The 17,418-nt window shown below is 32.7% G+C and overlaps 5 protein-coding genes across 12 annotated transcripts in view; 3 read left to right on the forward strand and 2 right to left on the reverse strand.

Annotated features, from left to right (window-relative positions):
• Window positions 1–78: 78 nt before the first annotated feature.
• On the forward strand, window positions 79–3,500 carry LOC122527874 (WD repeat-containing protein 91). Its single transcript, XM_043652438.1, has 8 exons — window positions 79–325; window positions 592–856; window positions 933–1,048; window positions 1,203–1,390; window positions 1,480–1,792; window positions 1,870–1,991; window positions 2,074–2,728; window positions 2,815–3,500. Exons 1-8 carry the CDS (start codon window positions 206–208, stop codon window positions 2,962–2,964), a joined length of 1,929 nt encoding a protein of 642 aa, XP_043508373.1. The 5' UTR covers window positions 79–205; the 3' UTR covers window positions 2,965–3,500.
• LOC122527881 (transcription initiation protein SPT3 homolog) lies at window positions 2,649–5,079 on the reverse strand. Of its 3 annotated transcripts, XM_043652458.1 has the most exons (7): window positions 4,830–5,078; window positions 4,518–4,748; window positions 4,116–4,430; window positions 3,852–4,039; window positions 3,627–3,764; window positions 3,506–3,510; window positions 2,649–3,001 (listed from the first exon to the last, which is right to left on the reverse strand). In XM_043652458.1, exons 1-5 carry the CDS (start codon window positions 4,903–4,905, stop codon window positions 3,627–3,629), a joined length of 948 nt encoding a protein of 315 aa, XP_043508393.1. In that variant the 5' UTR covers window positions 4,906–5,078; the 3' UTR covers window positions 2,649–3,001; window positions 3,506–3,510. The 3 variants fall into 3 exon arrangements, with proteins under 3 accessions (XP_043508393.1, XP_043508390.1, XP_043508394.1); XM_043652455.1 differs by lacking the exon at window positions 3,506–3,510 and having other exon boundaries at window positions 2,649–2,984; window positions 3,631–3,764; window positions 4,830–5,079; XM_043652459.1 differs by lacking the exon at window positions 3,506–3,510 and having other exon boundaries at window positions 2,649–2,984; window positions 4,830–5,079.
• Window positions 5,080–5,609: 530 nt separating this feature from the next.
• LOC122527883 (huntingtin-interacting protein K) lies at window positions 5,610–6,531 on the forward strand. The gene is made up of 3 exons (XM_043652461.1): window positions 5,610–5,821; window positions 6,059–6,166; window positions 6,270–6,531. The coding sequence occupies exons 1-3, from the start codon at window positions 5,639–5,641 to the stop codon at window positions 6,363–6,365; spliced, it is 387 nt and encodes a 128-aa protein (XP_043508396.1). The 5' UTR covers window positions 5,610–5,638; the 3' UTR covers window positions 6,366–6,531.
• Window positions 6,532–6,585: 54 nt separating this feature from the next.
• Window positions 6,586–8,120, forward strand: LOC122527884. The gene is made up of 5 exons (XM_043652462.1): window positions 6,586–7,279; window positions 7,363–7,464; window positions 7,591–7,671; window positions 7,726–7,801; window positions 7,993–8,120. Exons 1-5 carry the CDS (start codon window positions 7,254–7,256, stop codon window positions 8,077–8,079), a joined length of 372 nt encoding a protein of 123 aa, XP_043508397.1. The 5' UTR covers window positions 6,586–7,253; the 3' UTR covers window positions 8,080–8,120.
• Window positions 8,121–8,353: 233 nt separating this feature from the next.
• Window positions 8,354–17,418, reverse strand: part of LOC122527879 (protein roadkill) — a 78,356-nt gene continuing 69,291 nt past the window's right edge. For 3 of the 6 annotated variants that reach the window (XM_043652453.1, XM_043652449.1, XM_043652454.1), the window contains exons 3-8: window positions 13,509–13,645; window positions 12,900–13,051; window positions 12,470–12,609; window positions 12,200–12,377; window positions 11,718–12,039; window positions 8,354–11,604 (exon numbers count right to left, since the gene is read on the reverse strand). In XM_043652453.1, coding sequence (XP_043508388.1) covers window positions 11,460–11,604; window positions 11,718–12,039; window positions 12,200–12,377; window positions 12,470–12,609; window positions 12,900–13,051; window positions 13,509–13,645 — 1,074 coding nt within the window. In that variant the 3' untranslated portion in view covers window positions 8,354–11,459. The remainder of the gene's footprint in view (window positions 11,605–11,717; window positions 12,040–12,199; window positions 12,378–12,469; window positions 12,610–12,899; window positions 13,052–13,508; window positions 13,646–17,418) is intronic. The other 3 variants (XM_043652452.1, XM_043652451.1, XM_043652450.1) reach the window with 3 other exon arrangements.

Here is a 17,418-nt window from a genome sequence, read left to right on the forward strand (position 1 = left end):
AAATGAGACTTTGTCACAAAGTCTGAAATAAAATTCCCCATAACAAAGCGCAATAATGAAACGTGTTAACGTTGGTTACATTGACTGTCAGATAATAAACGAAAATTCGCTACATATTCAGCGAACATCAAAATGGCCAAAGGATGACAACATACGACTGTCAGTTAAAAGAGAAAGTCGATACTTCGAAGAAAATCAAGAGAAAATGTCTCACATTCAGTATGTGGACGAGTTGGTCAAAGAATATCTACTCTTCAGAGGTTTTAGCCAAACGTTGAAGGCTTTCGACAATGACTTGAAAGCCGAGAAAGAGAAAGGCTTTAGGGTGAGCGTGCAAGAAATTACGATAGATAGAGAGAGACAAAATATACGTAAACAATGCCTATGAATTTTACTCTGTTCGAGAAACTACATAATAAAAGAAGATTAAAAGTTCTTCTTTACTTTTTTTCTTTCTCTTTTAAATATTGTATAATGTTTATATTCTTTAGATAGACTTGTGTTGTTATTTCAGATAGACTTATGTTGTCATTTGTTGCAAATTTAATTCCAACAATATTTTGTTGTTACTTTCTTTTTCTTTTTTGCCAGGTTGATAAAATCGTTGATCAATTGATGCAATACATATACAACTATGACCTAACATCTTTGAGAGAATTATGGGGACACTTAGATCTGAGGATGTTTTCACGTTTGGAGAGTCACTTTACACCAGCTGTGAGAAAGCTGGAAAACGCCGTTCTAAAAATGTACCTGGTCAATGCAGCAGTGAATAATAAACAAGATCGGATTCAAGAATTTTTTACCAAAATGACGCCAGAGTTACAGGGTCATTCGGAGTGGAAAGAATGGTTTGGTAGAGTATCGTTTTATAGATAAAAGCTACAGAGAGAACTGTATTTTGTACTATACCATTTTCATATTTTTTACAGCATTGCCATTTGTTAAAAATCCTGAAGACAATCCAGCGTACTCTGTACATTTTAGTAGACAATGGCAGGACACTATGTTAGTGTCCCTGCATAATTTCCTTGCTACTATTTTTCAAGTAGGTGAAAGGTATTTTGCATCGTGCCTTTCATTTACAAATTTCACTATTTCAATATCATAGAGAAAATTTTTAACTTTAACGAAACAGTACTGTATTTACATAGTTCCTTGTGTATAGTATATAGATTAATGTTTGTACACACCAATTATAGTGTATGCCGCAACCGACGTTACTCGCAATAGACGAGGATACAAATAAATTGAAACGGCTTCAGGAAGAAAATGAAGCATTGAGGCAACGTTTGAGCGAGTCGGTTAAAATAGAAAATGTAATGGATGTGAATCCAGGACCAGCTCCTCAACATCCACCACTTATGGATGATTTTTATATTATAGCACAGTAAATATTTTCATTTATCGTTTCTGATAAACCGTTAATAATGTAACGCGCCATGTTGTTCATTAACATTCTCCTTCCCGTTGAAACAGAGAATCTCCTTTATTAGAAAATCCTAAAACACTAAGGAATCTCATAAGAAATATTGGCGGCGGTTCTAGTCCAGTTTTAAGTAGAAAACCGGGGACAAGTATAAGGAAAGTAATAGAGCCAGAAATGTCGACAAAAAGAACCAATACAAAGGGGAAAATCAATTCAATCAACAAATCTGAACCTGTTAGCAAAAGAAGCATTAGCTGTGATTCGAGATTAACAAGCTCTAGAAAAAGAGATTCGTCTATTGATGCGGTAGCCGAACGGAAAGCTAAAGATAAAATCGATTCCACTTATATTCTTCTTAGTCAAGTAAGAAGTTACTTATATATAACCATATATATAAGTAAATATTTTAGAGATTTTCACAATAGGAGTTTCATTTTTAGGAAGAATATACGGAACACAAAACGTCAATAATTCAGTGCAAAAGTAATGCAAGTGGCTCTTATGTTGCTACAGGCGATGCAGATGGTATTATTAAAGTATGGACACCAATACCTTCACCAAAGTAATTTCAATTCAATTCACAGTATTCGTTTCATGCATTAACATTTTGCATACGTGTAATATTGCTTTTTTTTATTCAATAGGACTGTTACTACATTTATCTCTGCCCCAGCGAATTCAAACAAAGCAATTACAGCGTTAGATTGGATATCAAAGAATGAGCGTTATTTTTTACACGGTGATAACAATGGCCTGATTCAATTGCACGACACTCGTGATTGTAAAACTTTATGGGATATTCAACACGAAAATTCTCGAATCATTACTTTGTTATGCAATCCGACGGAATCGACATTCGTATGTTCCGTATCTGATTCAAACGAAGGAAGATTGTTATTATACGATATCAAAACGAGAAAATTGGAAAGAACTTTACCGATGGAACAAAATGTAACCGCGTTGTGTTCCGCGTTTAATCACAACGGACAGCTTCTCATCACGGGATTGTCCAATGGAAATATTTTAATACACGATTTGAGACGAAATGAAATTATCGATAATATAAGTTGTCACGCGAGTCCAGTTATCGATATAGAACTTATTAACGATTATACAAATATCTGTACGCAAAGCGAGGACGGGAAACTGTGTCAAAGAAGTTTGAATCATTCGGGAAAGATTCTGTGGGAAACGAAGATTAAAGTAGAGAAAAACACAGTTCATGGAAAATTGTTTACTTTTGATCAAAGTGGTAACTATATGCTACTTTGTACACAAACTGGAGGAAATATATACAAAGTATATATAATTTTTACTGTCTAACAATACAAAATTTAATATATTCTAATTTTAAACTTTGATATACTGAAAATATAAATTTTCAGATGCCGCCAGGTGCACAAGCGAAAATTTTAGAGTTAGGCGGACATAAAGGTACACTCTGTTGTGACTGGTCTACTGCCAATCAATCTGGAACATGTATAACTGGTGGCGCAGAAGGGAAAGTACGCGTGTCGACGTTGCTCTCACCATGATACAGAAGCAAAATTAGTATCTGTGTGAATTCATGAAATACCACGTAAGATTAGCTCAAATTTGTAGAGACTAAATATTTAGAACGATGGACATTAAGAAGAAACTTTTTAGTCATTATTCATTGCATAATGAAGTTTGAATTATTTAAAAGCACATACTCAAAGTACATACTCATAATAAGAAAAGAAAAGATCCAAATATTTTATGCAGAGTAAAACGATAAAAGTAAACGTATAATAATACGTTTAGCATCAAGTCAAATGTATTATAATCTTATCTTTAAAATGGAATCAGGGACTACCAATTATAAAATGTACAGGAATTAATATAATTGTAAAGAAAGCGGTACATAAGATATTTATAAATGTCGCGTTAGTTAATTGATAGGACACATCATCGAACGAGTTTGTAAAAAAGTAATGAAATTATAGTAATTTATGTAGCAATGTCGTGTGTATATTTAATATTAGAAATCTAAGATATAACTGTAAGAGGTACAGGAACTTGTCAATAAATATTGGTCAATTTTAAAATACTCCTGTATTCTAATTCAATGTACAAAGGCTAACATTTAATCAAATATTGATGTAAAATACGAAGAATATCTTTATATATTTTATAGTTTGTTTCTTTAAATAAATTAATTCTTATCACGCTTTACTTACAAGGATAAAAGTTGCAAATGTGGCCTTCTCATGGACCAACGATTAAATGGGCCTGTCATGTCTAACTGAGGTGACCAATACCGTCTAAGAGCTTCAATTATTTCTGCAGGTGTTATTGGTTTTGTTACTGCCACCTGTTTAATTATTTGAAAAAGAAAGTAGAAATATAACACATTTTTTTCATCACTTTGCACTTTCAGAATGACAAAAATATTACAAACCTTGCCGTGATAATATGGTTTATATGTATATGGATTGACATAATTAAGTCTAAGTCGATCTATAGCATCACCATATATTTTGTTTTGATCTTGTCTTACTAACAACGCAAAATCTATGATTTGTGCTACTGTCTCATATGCCAAATAACCCAAAATCGTGTATGCTTGTTTCGTTATTGTTATATCACCTAAATGATACAATGTCAAAATAAATTTAACAGAAATTAATTCTTAAGCACAAGATTGCAGTTGTTTGAGACTTACTATCTGGTGCTATCCAGTCGCTGAATTTGTGTCTATTTTTATTTGCAAATGACGCATTGCGTGCTTTACTGAATTTCAAATATCTGGCTTCATCCATAGATCTTGTCATAATTTCAGCACGAATGCATCTGTGCTGTTTGACTTCATCTATAGTAGATGCATCTTCAAAAAGTTCACCAGTATTGTTAATTTGAGAGAGGAAACTGTGAAGAGGCCCTTTCTTTTTTGATCCATCCATATTTTCATTTTGTGTAACATCCTCGGGCAAATCACTGTCTATTGTCTTGTGTATGGAAGATTTAAATTCTTTTAATTCTACAAAATATTGCTAAATGAGTATATATACATATATTACATGAAAACCAAATTTTTCAATTCATCAATCAATCACATCAAGCTTGCCTAAATACTTTAGAAGACGTTGCAGCTTCACTTTGTTTTTGCGTAGTAAAAAGATTAGATCCTCGGCAGAAATACAGACAGTCTTCTTAGAATTGCTTCGTCTTTCAGAAATCTCGCAAGCTTTCCTTACTATTGTCCTCATTTGTTGCAAAACAACTTCTTCTATGATTTTCGCGGACTCGATTAACGGTTCGCTACTATCTCCGAAACCATGCATCATTTGTCGAATTTCTGTAAAACGTTATTCCCATTCTTGTAATATTCGAAAACAAAAGTTTCAAATATTATTTATATAGTAAAAGACTGAAATACCGATGGAATAATTCACAGGTTCATTTCGAAGAAATTGAGAATCGTTTGTTGGCTTAGTAAACGATGCTTCGGTCATAATTATAAATTATTCAATAGTTTTTATCTTCTGTAAATATAGAAAACAAAAGGAAACTTTTCACACGGTAATAAATAAAGGTTGTTTGTATTAGTTTAACACAATGATTACAATGATTAGGTTATGTTCCACGTACATATATAACTTCAGTAATTTTGAAATCACCATGTCAGTTAATACACAAATATATAATCTTCGCAATTAAGTTGTATTAAAATTATTTTATTTATTTAATACTTAATGGTATTAAATTTTATCAATCTAAGATATATTTTCTTCTGAGCATTTAATTAAAAATCTGTATAATTATTTAAATTATTTTTTATGTTTAATTTATTTAAACACTTTGTATATAGCGAAGATGTTACATTTTCTAAGGATCATCTGGGGATAAAATTATACGATTCATGTTTCATGTTTCATCATATATAAGCAATTTGTGAATTTATGTATATAAATTTATGCATGTAAAATAAAGCAACAATTTAATAATTTTCATTGAAGCAAAGATATTCAAATGTGGGAGACAAGCATGTTGATGATTGCAACACAACATAAACTTATTAACACTTACAATGATTATATATCTTTTTAAAAGATATCTCATTATTTATAATAACAATTGAGATACAAATTATTGTTTCGAAAATTTTTCAAAAGATTAGATCTTACGCTGTGAAGTTATCGCATGAATGTACGTAGTTAGTGCATGTAAGATGATTATCTATGAAGTATGAAGTACGTTTTAAAAAAGGGAAAAATGGCGGATAACGATGTAAATGGTGATTCTGACGAAGTGCAGCAAGAAAAATCACAGAAAAAGACGGCGAAACACGATAGCGGGGCGGCAGATTTGGAAAAAGTTACAGATTATGCAGAGGAAAAAGAAATATCCTCGTCCGATGGATTCTCTTGTGTAAATACTTTTATTGTCTTCTATTCCACGTGTTTGTAATTGTTAACATTTGTTAAATTTTTTTGGCAACGATGAAAATTTATATCTTTTACATCAATTTTCCCGTTTCCTCTGCTGAATATGCGTTAATTTTCATAGATTTATTGTTCAGACACACGTAATCGCGAAACCTAACCTATAAAAAATTATATACACATAACTGAGTGACAATCATCATGTATGATTTGTGTGCTACAGGCATTAAGCATAATCGGAGATCGACGGAATAAAGAAGTAGCGGAAAAGAAGGCAAGAGAGAAGGAATTGCTAAAAGTTCCTATTAAAAAAGAAGACGTAGATCTCATTGTAAGACATTTAGGACAATTATTGATATTCGTGTTTAATTTTTGTTTATTGATTACATTGTTGGATATTTTGTTGTACTAATGAAACATTCATTCCGTTTCAGATGAAAGAAATGGAAATAAATCGAAATGTAGCGGAGCAAACACTCAGGGAACATAGAGGAAATGTTGTAGAGGCATTAATTACTTTAACAAATTAAGTGTACAGCATCAACTTCGAACAGACATTCACATAAGTCTTAATTTTATTGTAAATTGTACGATCTTAGGAATTGTTATAACTGGATTATTAATAATTTATTCGTGTATATTACAAAATATACTCTAAGTGATATATATACGTATATACACATACATACACATATATACATATGTATATATATATATATACTATTTTTTTTTTATCAGTAAACCTATTTGTATCATTTCTTAAAGATATAATGAAAATACATTAAAGAGTTAACTTTGTGAATGAAATAATTGAAACGTTATGATTGTATGTGTTATCAGGGTGCCAGCACTTGATAAGATTACTATCATTATATATGTAAGGTATTCTTGATATTTTAATTTAAAACAACGTATTTAACTGTTTGCAAAAGATTGAAAGGTTCACAATACAACTGTTCTTTTCTAAGTATTAATAATTAAAGTTAAAGAAATCATGGTGTAATGAAATTATTCAGTTGAAAATCGTGTTGCATTAATAAAGAATAATGTGACATTAATATATCTTGTATATATATATATATATATATATATATATATAAAATTGTAAATTTTCAGTGGCACAAATTTTCTTGTTTTTCTTCGTATTTAACATATTCACAATGAGTGATGCAGGTGTATATTATATTTTATTTTGTTAAAATATTTCAATTTTCTATTATAAAGTAAGGAAACATTTATGATAAAAAGCTATTATTGTTTGAACAGAACTATGTATATCATTAATCATCATTATTTTTAAATAATACCAATATCAGTATAAATAAAAAATGCAAAGATAAGCTTATTAAAATAATAGCCTCAAATTCATTCTATTTTTATATTTTTTTCTGGGGACACCTCAATCTCTGTGCCGTTGCATGTACATTGATGGTAATTTTAATTGGTAAGAGCATTTTTTTTATTTGTATATCTGCTGTATATACATTATGGAATTTCTTCAGATATCAATCAGTTTCTTTTTTTTAGGAATAAAGAAGACCTAACAACAGCAATACAAATGATCATTTTACTATCAGTAGCAATTGGTTTGTTTTCCTTGATTATAATGTACTGGAGAGTTTGGAGCAGGTATGAATCATGCTGCAAATGTAGTAATTCAATTCTAGCAGAATTTTGGAGTTGACTTATTAATTTTAAAGAAAAAATCTGTTTAACAAATAAGTGAAATTAATGATCGTTAGTAAAACTTTACAGGAGATTTGATCAGAGGTATTCAGAGTGCAATGCTGCATTTAGTATAAATTCCAGACCATTGCAATCTAATTCAATTTATGAACCATCAGTGGACAGACCACCATCAGTGGCCAGACCACCATCAGTGGCCAGACCACCATCAGTGGACAGACCACCATCTTACAATGAAGCTTGCGCTGTACCTCCTCCTTATCAATCTCCTTCCAACAAGGTATGTTTATTTCTGTTCAAAATATATAATGAAAATAGAAAAAGAAATAAAATAAATGAAAAAAGGTATAAACAATAATTGCGCATATCCAATGTACAGTTATCTCTGTTATTTTTTCTACACATTATCAGACGATAAAAGATAAAAATTTTCTTTTATAATGACGTTTTGCATTTACTCATATTCTCCAGATATGTATGCTTGAACCGCCGGTTCCAGAAACTCCGCACTCATCATATTCGGCTAATCAAACGTTTCCTGCCATGAATCATATTTAATGCGTATTATACTCAATTTATCTAATTTAATCTCAATCGATGAAAAGAAAGAAAAATAAATTTGCGCAAAATATGTAAGTGAAATTTTTATCTTGTATAAGCAATAAAAATATTTTTAATACGAATGGATATCATATCATTGTTTTTTTAACAATCTTATTTTTTTCTCGTATACTTTTGATCTGCCGACATACCTGAGACAAACATCGAGATGTTCTTATTAAATAAGAGCAAGATATTAGGGGATAATGAAAATCACGTAAAATTCTCATGATTATATAATGAAAATGTCATTTATTTGATGTGGTGCAATGACTTAAAGTAAATGGAAAAATGAACGTTTATATGAGCTGGGTTCGATGAACAGCAGCCGCGTACTTTGAAAAGCTACCACTGCTGAACTATTCGTTACAAAAAGCTTTCTTTGTTTTCTTCGGGTTTAAATGCAATATACAATGGAAGTGTATCAGACAGCAGCGCAGTAGTAGCTAGTACGACACGAACATGCTGGTTTTCATGATGAGGTAACACTTGTCTTACTTGTACTTAGTTTACAAAATTATCCAGTCATACGCTCATGCAGATTGGTTCAAAAAGAATTGCATCTAATGTTTTTTTTTTTTTTTTTCAAACTGTCGTACGGTATTAATATTTAGTTTTTCGTTTTTAGGAAAAAGACATTCAACATTACGAGTTTCATGAGATATTTTTTTCTTTTCGCCGCACAGTCCCAAAGATAGAACATGGGTAGTAGAATGGACGTAGACAATTTTTTCGTTCTTTTTCTTTTTTTCTTTGTTTATCATCTTTAAAATCTGAGCGAGCACACGTGACCAAAATCTGTTCCTTAAACCGCTTACATGTTTCATTGTTTCCTTTTGCTTTTATTTTCCATTTATTTTCGTTTCTCCGTTCGTTTCATCATTTTGTAAGCCTTAACAACCTACTACGACTGAAATAAACATCGTGTAAAAAACGGTGGAAAAACCTTCCCTAACTATGTTTCCGTAGGAATTCCTTTTTTTTTTCTTTTTTTTTCTCTCTGTTTTAATTATTCCTTTTAATCTCGACAGAAATACATTACGGCTGCACGACAGTATGCATGTGTCGAGATAAAAAACGAGATACACATATATAATCTAATCGTATTAATTTGTCGTAATTACATTACATTTACTTAAAGCATTGCTAGTGTGTTTCAAGGAACATGAGTTTAGCACAGTCTGTAAAATAGAATAAATTATAGTTGATTATTGTACCCTTCATTAAAAGTTATGGTTCCATTTCTGTTCAGTTCTTATAAAATACAGTAGATATGTACAGTAAAAACCTTAAAATCGAAAGGGACGCTAGATTTGGGACTGTCCGGATATAGCGACCGTTTCCTTAAAAGATAAATTCACTGGCTGCCAGGATCGTCAGAAAGTTCTAAAAAGGTTGTGATACAATTGCGGTTAATTACAGTGGTCTTATCACAGAACATGTATGGCATTAAATCTTCGATCCTTTGTAATGGTAGGTATTTATATCTCGTATTTAAAACGTTCGGTAAAGCTAGGTCGGAGGATCAGGAAGCCAGTACGGTACTAAATGATGATTATTGTTTTGCGTATTCTGCCGGTTGCCCATAATTCACATCATTGACCACACGATTTTGCGATTTTGATAATTAATTACACGAAAAACGATTATTATTCTCGTACTATATAATTGACTAACTTTTTTATTTTTTTTTTACATAGTTCAATTTAATTCTCTCCTCTTTTTTTTTTTTTTTTCTTTCAGTGTCTGTCCTTCGTTATCTCGATTTTGTTGACAACGTATTTCATTGACTTCACTTCACTCATTGTTTGATACAACGAATACTTCCAACATCTCTAATTAATGCATGCATCCTGCGTACGAGTATGATAGACATTTCAATAATAATCAACATAAAATTTGATAAATTATGGACAACCCTAAATTTAATATAATAATAATCATAATAGTAATAATAATAATAATAATAATATAATAATAATAATAATAATAATAATAATAATAATAATAATAATAATAATAATAATATAATTCGAATCTATCACTTCGTGTACTATGCAATACTCGAGAAAACAAAACAAACTGTGCCTAGCGATAAAGGAGGATGGGAATCAGAGATGGGAATTAGAGGATGGGGCAAATGGTGACGGTTGCAGATCAAAAGAAGAAAAAAAAATACGGGGCACAGATTGCGTAGCATTAATAGTAATCATAGTTGTAGTCGTACATGCTGAGAGAAAGAGATCATAAAAAACACTAACTAGAATCATTTTTTTCTTCGTTCCTGGAAGAATTCGACGTTCTCGTTTTCCCTTGTTTTTTTTTTTTTTCATTTTCCATTTAAAAACTAAAAAAATCACTATATCGGTAATAAACATATCTATTTTTATTCTCGTAACTTGCGTACACGTCGAACAAGTGTGGGACATCTCGTTTGATTCTTCTTTTCTTTTTTTTTTTTCTCTTTTCAACAAAGGAACAAAATCGTTTTGCTTCAATCGTCTGAACGACGTTCTATCACAACATCCTTCCTTCCGTGCATCTTACGTGTGTATCTTTTTCTCTTCGCGTGTGAGTGTATATGCGTGTGTGTAGCAATGTTTCAGCGAGTTTCAATCTCGCCTTGGTCCTCTGGCTGCTTTTTTTTTTTTTTTTTTTTTTTTTTTTTTTGCGGTGTCTTTTTCTCATAATGCAGAAGATGGTTCGCGCGCTCTCTTCGAACGAAGAACGAAAGCAAATCCATTGTGAGACCGTAATGATGCGCATTGACAAGTCGCTGACATAGTTGCGCTCTGCATGTGTCGGTGGATGGAAGCACATGCCCCCCTCACGCACGAGAACGGTAACGTTTTAACGCACAATGCGAAGTATCAGAAATTTTTCTCAGACCAGTATCAACCGGCCGAGACAAAAAAAAAAGAAAAACAGCATTCGTTTGGTTTAGTCATTTTCAAAATGATTTCTCAATATACACGTGTCCGCCGCCTTTCTCTCTCCTCCTTTCGTGTGATAGCTCTCCTTTCAACGACGATTTCATCGAATTGCAACAAAGTCTGTGTGTAACCGTTAAGTTTAATCGCGTTACTCCGCTTCGAGGGATCGAATTCGCAGACTTCGATCAAGCTTGCTCGAAGCATCTCTGACATGGTTCGAGACCCCCATGAGGAGACAGAGTTCTCCGTCGCGGTCCCTTCTCAAGTGGGCCAGAGGAAAAATGGCGCACTAGGAAACATTTATTTAGCACTACTTGTATCACTGTACACAAAAAGAAGTCACGAGGGATGCAAAATAGGCGGGGGCGATGTGGAGGTCGTTCCCGGTGTTAACGGTGACTGTTTTCAGCTCTGTTTCACCCGCTTCCTGGGCGGTCCGATCGGTGGAATTTGTTGAGTGGCTAACGCCCGAAACGCTTCCGCTATCAGATGCGGATGAGAGTTCACCATTGACTTAAAACCTGCCGTATCCATCACGTCCGTCGCGTGTCTGGAAAACCAAAGATCGAACAAGTTAATTGAAACATCCTTCGTCGACGCGATTATCTCGCGAACGAAATCTCGATACAAGCGCGCTGTATCTCGAGAAGCGCAAACACTCACGTGTTAATAAAATCTATGGCTTGTGCCTTGAGTTGATCGGCGCTATGAAGATCGGCGAGGATCAGAATGTCAGCCGCGTTTTCGATCGCTAAGCTCGTGCACAACGCTTCCTCGCACATCACCTTCAACCTCTCTAACGCGTACTTATCCGCCGCGGCCAGCAAGTCGTCCGCCATTTTCTCCAAATTCGCCGCCTTCCCGGTGTATATAAACCGCAACATCTCCCGCAGCACCTCGTGATCCACGTCGGTGATGTCCACGCGGTTCTGTTTCCTCTCCTCCATCTCGTGCTCGAACATCGCCGAGAAAACGGGACTTCGCGCTGAGGAACAAGAAAAAAAAAAATATTCACCAAAATGAAAAGATCATCCCAGCCGAAGTGTCATCCCGAAGGAGCCGTCTCTCCTGCAGAAACACACGGAGGACTCTCGTCAGAAACGGCAGCACGCGCCGAGAAGACCGCGCGGTTTTCGTTTTTTTACCTGCGAGGATGGCTTTGTGCGCCTGAAACTCCCTCCCGCACACGGTCAACGTGACGTCGCTGAATTTTTGGTTTTCAAACAGAAGCCCGAGGTCGTCCGGCAGCCGACACTCTGGAACTTTGAACTGTATGGTGTTGCTTTGCCCGGAAATGTTCACGCTGTCCGCCACCACGCTCACCTGCAACATGCCGCTTCGTTAGAAGGCCTCTCGCTGCTCGCGGCAAACACGCTTGGGAATAAATCGTAACAAATATCGAGTATGTAACATACAAAGGTATATACCTCACAGAATATCGTGAGTTTGTCGTCGGGCAAGAGTCCGTTGGCTTCGTCCAACAAGAAATCTCTTCGAATGAATTTCTTAAAACCCCAATCTTTACCTTGGACGAACCTGTAAGCACGCTGGCTCTCTGCAAGTACAAAATTATTCCGTTGTTTGTCATTCTTGAGAATGGTGGGCGATTTTTTTTCTTTCTTTTCTGTTTTTTTTTTTTTTTTTCTATGGTTTTTTTGAAACAGACTAAAATCGATAACGAACCTGCAATAATCGTTTGCTAAAGTTCCTCTCGAGCTTTCAGGAAATTATTTATCCAATATATCGAGTTATTGTCGGCTTATTTACTGAGCGTTTTACGATGCGATTTTCATTTTTAAAATACCCTGCATTGCACCCTTTTCACTTGCAACGTTCGGCACTTACCCATTGCTTTGGTTTCTTCTCTTTTGGCATTAAGAATAGAAAATTTGAACTTTGCTCTGACTTCGGATTTGTTGCACGAAACGAGAAGGAGATATAGAGACAGGTAGTCTTTGCTCTCCTCGTCCAGACCCTTAGGATTCACTCTTAGGCACCTAAAATCAATTACCCAGTTAACATGTAAATTTCCCTCACGCGCCGATTTCCAAATCTTCTAAACACGTTGTTTGTTCGCTTTAATTTTTCACCTATTACTATATTTTATTGACACCTACGGCTATATTTTCATCAGGAGAGACATGCATCGGAGAGACATCTTTTAATAATTATCTATTTAATTATATTAAAAATACAAAAATTTTAAAACCTTCGTAATTTCGATATTTTCATCTATCAAAAAATATTACTAAGTATAGAACTAAGTTAAAAATAAACGTAATTGTCTCGGATCAAAAGATCATCTTGCATGTTAACGCGATGACGAGAGGTGTGGTATGCAATGCAAAGAATCTTAAAGAATTTTGTCGAGATAATTTTTCTTTCTTTAAAACGGGACTTTCATTTGGATCATTGTACGGGTGACAAACGGGTTTAATCATCCGGATATCTTACCATTTTAATTTATCGTTGGCTCCTGCTGAAAACGTGGACGACTTTAGCACTTCTCCCATTTCCTCCCGGCAAAAGCTGAAGTTATTTATCGTCCACATGTAGCTGAACTTAACCACCTTCACCTGTGCACACAAGACCTTCAAATGCGACACCACGTCAGAATGTGTCCCGTGGAAACTACCTTGATTTATCTACGCTAAGGACTACGCACAAATAATGCGTAATTTTTTTTTTTGTTTGCTTTTTTTTCGAGTTTAAATAGTAGATAGTTTGACCCATTGTGATTTGTTGTTGTTCTTTTTTTTTTTTTTTTGTATGTAAAAGGTCTCTCTAATATCGATAATATTAAATACGAAACTTATAATTATAATATTTGTAAATAATTATAATATTGTGTTATAATATATTACATTATAATATTTATAATATAATAATTATATTATAAATTACAATATTTATAATATTTATTATATTATTTATAATATAATAAAAAATTATGTTATATTATTCATAATATATAATATTTATTATTTTAATATTATAAATTATAATAATAAATATTATAATACTTATAATATAATAATATTATAAATTATAATAATAAAGATTATAATACTTGTAATATAATAATAAAAATTATAATATTTATAATATTATAAATTATAATAATAAATATTATAATACTTATAATATAATAATATTATAAATTATAATGATAAATATTGTAATACTTATAATATTATAAATTATAATAATAAAGATTATAATACTTATAACATAATAATATTATAATATAATATAATGGTATTATCTACATATAAGTAAAAATTTTCCAGATATAAGGCTGTATTTGGCCACTGTGTGGCCACGCAATTCTCAATCTGAGTCTGTGGTGCGACGAGATACATTTAAAAGTTAAATTCCTATCGTTTAGCATTTTACGACAGCAATGATGATCTGAAACTATCGTCAATTACCGTGTATGCTTCTCTGTATTCGCTGGTAATGACGTGTGCACGCGTGTGTCGAATAGTTCCCTCGTCCGCGGATATATTTGTTCGTTCTTCATCGTGTGGTTCCAAAGACGAAAGAAAAAAAAAGACAAAGAGGGAGAATGCTAGAGGAGGTTGGTTCTTTTTGAGAGGAAGGTTCCTACGACTAAATTGATCGTGACCTTGAAGTAACGAGCAGACGAATCGTGAGAAGTACTACAAGTACGGGAGCACGTGTTGAAGAGAGAGAGAGAGAGAGAGAGAGAGAGAGAGAGAGAGAGAGAGCGCCAGGGTCGAATTGAACTTACGTAATTACCTTGAAAAAAAAAGACGCACAAAAAGAGAAGAAAAGAAAAAAGATTTAACCTTTGCCGCGCTCGCTTCGATGCACGTTATCACTGACTGTTAAGTCACCGCTAATTTCAGTACGATCGGGAAAAATATTTGTCGAAATTTTCATTTACATCGGTCGACAATATTCAGATACCGTAGACCGAGCTTCGAGCCTCTCATCTTTTAATACTCGGACATTATTGTCAATTATATACACTCTGTCAAGTATTTATTTAGTAAAATAAATTTGGTAAAGCGACGTGATATTAAATATTAAATAAAACTCGAATATATACAATGAAATATAGTATAAAATTTTTTAATTAGAATAGAAAAACAACCTCCTAGATCTTAGAGGGTAAAATATAGTTACGGTCAAAATGTTATCATACTTTCTAATTTTTTGACGAATCTTATGTTATCGATGTCGTTAAATTTTCTAACTTCAATGTCAATATCGTCAGATGATGCAAATTATAATATTAACATCGGCACTTGTAATGTCGATCCTCGGCCAGTTTCATCGCGCGGAACGTTATTATATTCCATATTCCTTCTTCGAATATCGTTATATTCAGAATGAAAGCGACAGGGTCTAAACAACCTGTTAGTTACGAAATAAGCTGCTTAATGGAGAATTGCATTCCAGAAGGGTCAGATGTTTCGATTCATCCGCAGGAATTCAAGTAGGCGTTGATTATGATGAACAAGAAACGCGAGTATGGCGCGTAACCGGCGAGTGCAGCCGCTGTTGTAAAATATATATTCGATCGAAATTTCGCTGGATACAGAGCTAAACAGAGGGATTAACCCTTTCACTGCTAAAGGCGTATCTATACGCTCTCACACTTCTATCAATATATACGAATGCCGTAAATATACGTCCCTGTCGTTTTTTCTTACTGTAACGCTGTAACTGTTTTTACCAATTGCTTCAACGTGGAATTTATCGACCTATGTAACATAGCAACGGTCTACCGGCATTTGTTTCAATATTGTTCAGTCAATTGTTTTCACATTCTGCAGTTTAGTTCCACTGCTCTCGTACTGCTTCAGAATATATCACACACAAATTAATTATTAAATTGTTTCGACCATCTTTATTCGTTTATATTATCTTTGTTCTCATTGTGTCAAAAATTGTCAAAATAAATTTGCTCCTCGTTATCAATTTTGCGTTTTTTTTTTTTCACAAATTATTATTGAAGGAACGTGCAAACTAAGTAAATTAAAAATAGCTTAGAAAACCACTTGAAATAGATCAAATACTGGATATGTTTAATTTATTTGCAATTATGTATTCTTTCAACCTCTAAGAATAGTATCAAATCTCCAGATACTGTTTTGTTCAGTAGTCAGTCGCAACGCCTAACAGTAGAATATCGCGCCGTTTATATTAAGGGTTCGCTGCGAAAGTGCGCAAACGGTTAATTAAAAACGTTCGAGCATCGGGAAATGTTTATTAAAACAGAGGAATTTAACGTTAAAAATCGTTTTTCAATAAACAACCAAACGGAATAAACATCAAACGTACGTATTTAACAATCGCGATATACGTTTTTATCGGTCTGAGGCAGAGATTTCCAATCGGAGAGAATCGCGGTTTTATCGTTCATTATTATTTATTGCTGGCCGAGCGGCATGTGCATGCGCACGTGAAAGAAAAACTCACTCTCTGATTTCTCGTTACAATTATGATTTGAATACATTAATTACACACACGAAACTCTGTTGAGTTTCTGTTTTGGTGAAACGAATTCGGCAAAGTGAGGTGGTGACTGATAAAATAAAATTTTTCATTTAGAATGGAAGATCTCTAGATATCAGAGGGTAAAATGTAATATAGAAAATAATAAAATATAATGTAAAAATTTTTATTTAGAGTGGAAAACAATCTCTAAGTCTTAGAGGGTAAAATAGAATATAATAAAATATGATGTAAAAATCTTTATTTAGAATGGAAAACAATCTCTAAGTCTTAGAGGGTAAAATAGAATATAATAAAATATGATGTAAAAATCTTTATTTAGAATGGAAAACAATCTCTAAGTCTTAGAGGGTAAAATAGAATATAATAAAATATGATGTAAAAATCTTTATTTAGAATGGAAAACAATCTCTAAGTCTTAGAGGGTAAAATAGAATATAATAAAATATGATGTAAAAATCTTTATTTAGAATGGAAAACAATCCCTAGGTCTTAGAGGGTAAAATAGAAAATAATAGAATATAATGTGATATAGAATATAATAAAATATAATGTAAAACGCTTTATTTAGAATGGAAAACAATCTCTAGATCTTAGAGGGTAAAATAGAATATAATAAAATATAATGTAATATAGAATATAATAAAATATAATGTAATATAGAATATATTAAAATATAATGTAATATAGAATATAATAAAATATAATGTAAAAATCTTTATTTAGAATGGAAAACAATCTCTAGATCTTAGAGGATAAAATAGAATATAATAAAGTATAATGTAATATAGAATACATTAAAATATAATGTAATATAGAATATAATAAAATATAATGTAAAAATCTTTATTTAGAATGGAAAACAATCTCTAGATCT

The sequence above is a fragment of the Frieseomelitta varia genome, unplaced genomic scaffold (genome assembly GCF_011392965.1).
Source record: "Frieseomelitta varia isolate USP_RPSP 00005682 unplaced genomic scaffold, Fvar_1.2 scaffold_236, whole genome shotgun sequence".
Lineage (NCBI taxonomy): Eukaryota > Metazoa > Arthropoda > Insecta > Hymenoptera > Apidae > Frieseomelitta > Frieseomelitta varia.

Excerpts from the sequence above, each read along its gene's own strand:
- LOC122527874 (XM_043652438.1), top strand. The coding sequence starts at position 206 with ATGTCTCACATTCAGTATGTGGACGAGTTGGTCAAAGAATATCTACTC. Across the intron at positions 1,391-1,479 it reads GATTTTTATATTATAGCACA|AGAATCTCCTTTATTAGAAA; the intron begins GTAAATATTTTC and ends CCGTTGAAACAG. Across the intron at positions 2,729-2,814 it reads CTGGAGGAAATATATACAAA|ATGCCGCCAGGTGCACAAGC; the intron begins GTATATATAATT and ends ATAAATTTTCAG.
- LOC122527881 (XM_043652455.1), bottom strand. The coding sequence starts at position 4,905 with ATGACCGAAGCATCGTTTACTAAGCCAACAAACGATTCTCAATTTCTT. Across the intron at positions 4,431-4,517 it reads ACGTCTTCTAAAGTATTTAG|AATTAAAAGAATTTAAATCT; the intron begins GCAAGCTTGATG and ends AATATTTTGTAG. Across the intron at positions 4,040-4,115 it reads CGACTGGATAGCACCAGATA|GTGATATAACAATAACGAAA; the intron begins GTAAGTCTCAAA and ends TGTATCATTTAG.
- LOC122527883 (XM_043652461.1), top strand. The coding sequence starts at position 5,639 with ATGAAGTACGTTTTAAAAAAGGGAAAAATGGCGGATAACGATGTAAAT. Across the intron at positions 5,822-6,058 it reads CGTCCGATGGATTCTCTTGT|GCATTAAGCATAATCGGAGA; the intron begins GTAAATACTTTT and ends TGTGTGCTACAG. Across the intron at positions 6,167-6,269 it reads AAGAAGACGTAGATCTCATT|ATGAAAGAAATGGAAATAAA; the intron begins GTAAGACATTTA and ends ATTCCGTTTCAG.
- LOC122527884 (XM_043652462.1), top strand. The coding sequence starts at position 7,254 with ATGTACATTGATGGTAATTTTAATTG. Across the intron at positions 7,280-7,362 it reads ATTGATGGTAATTTTAATTG|GAATAAAGAAGACCTAACAA; the intron begins GTAAGAGCATTT and ends TCTTTTTTTTAG. Across the intron at positions 7,465-7,590 it reads TACTGGAGAGTTTGGAGCAG|GAGATTTGATCAGAGGTATT; the intron begins GTATGAATCATG and ends AAAACTTTACAG.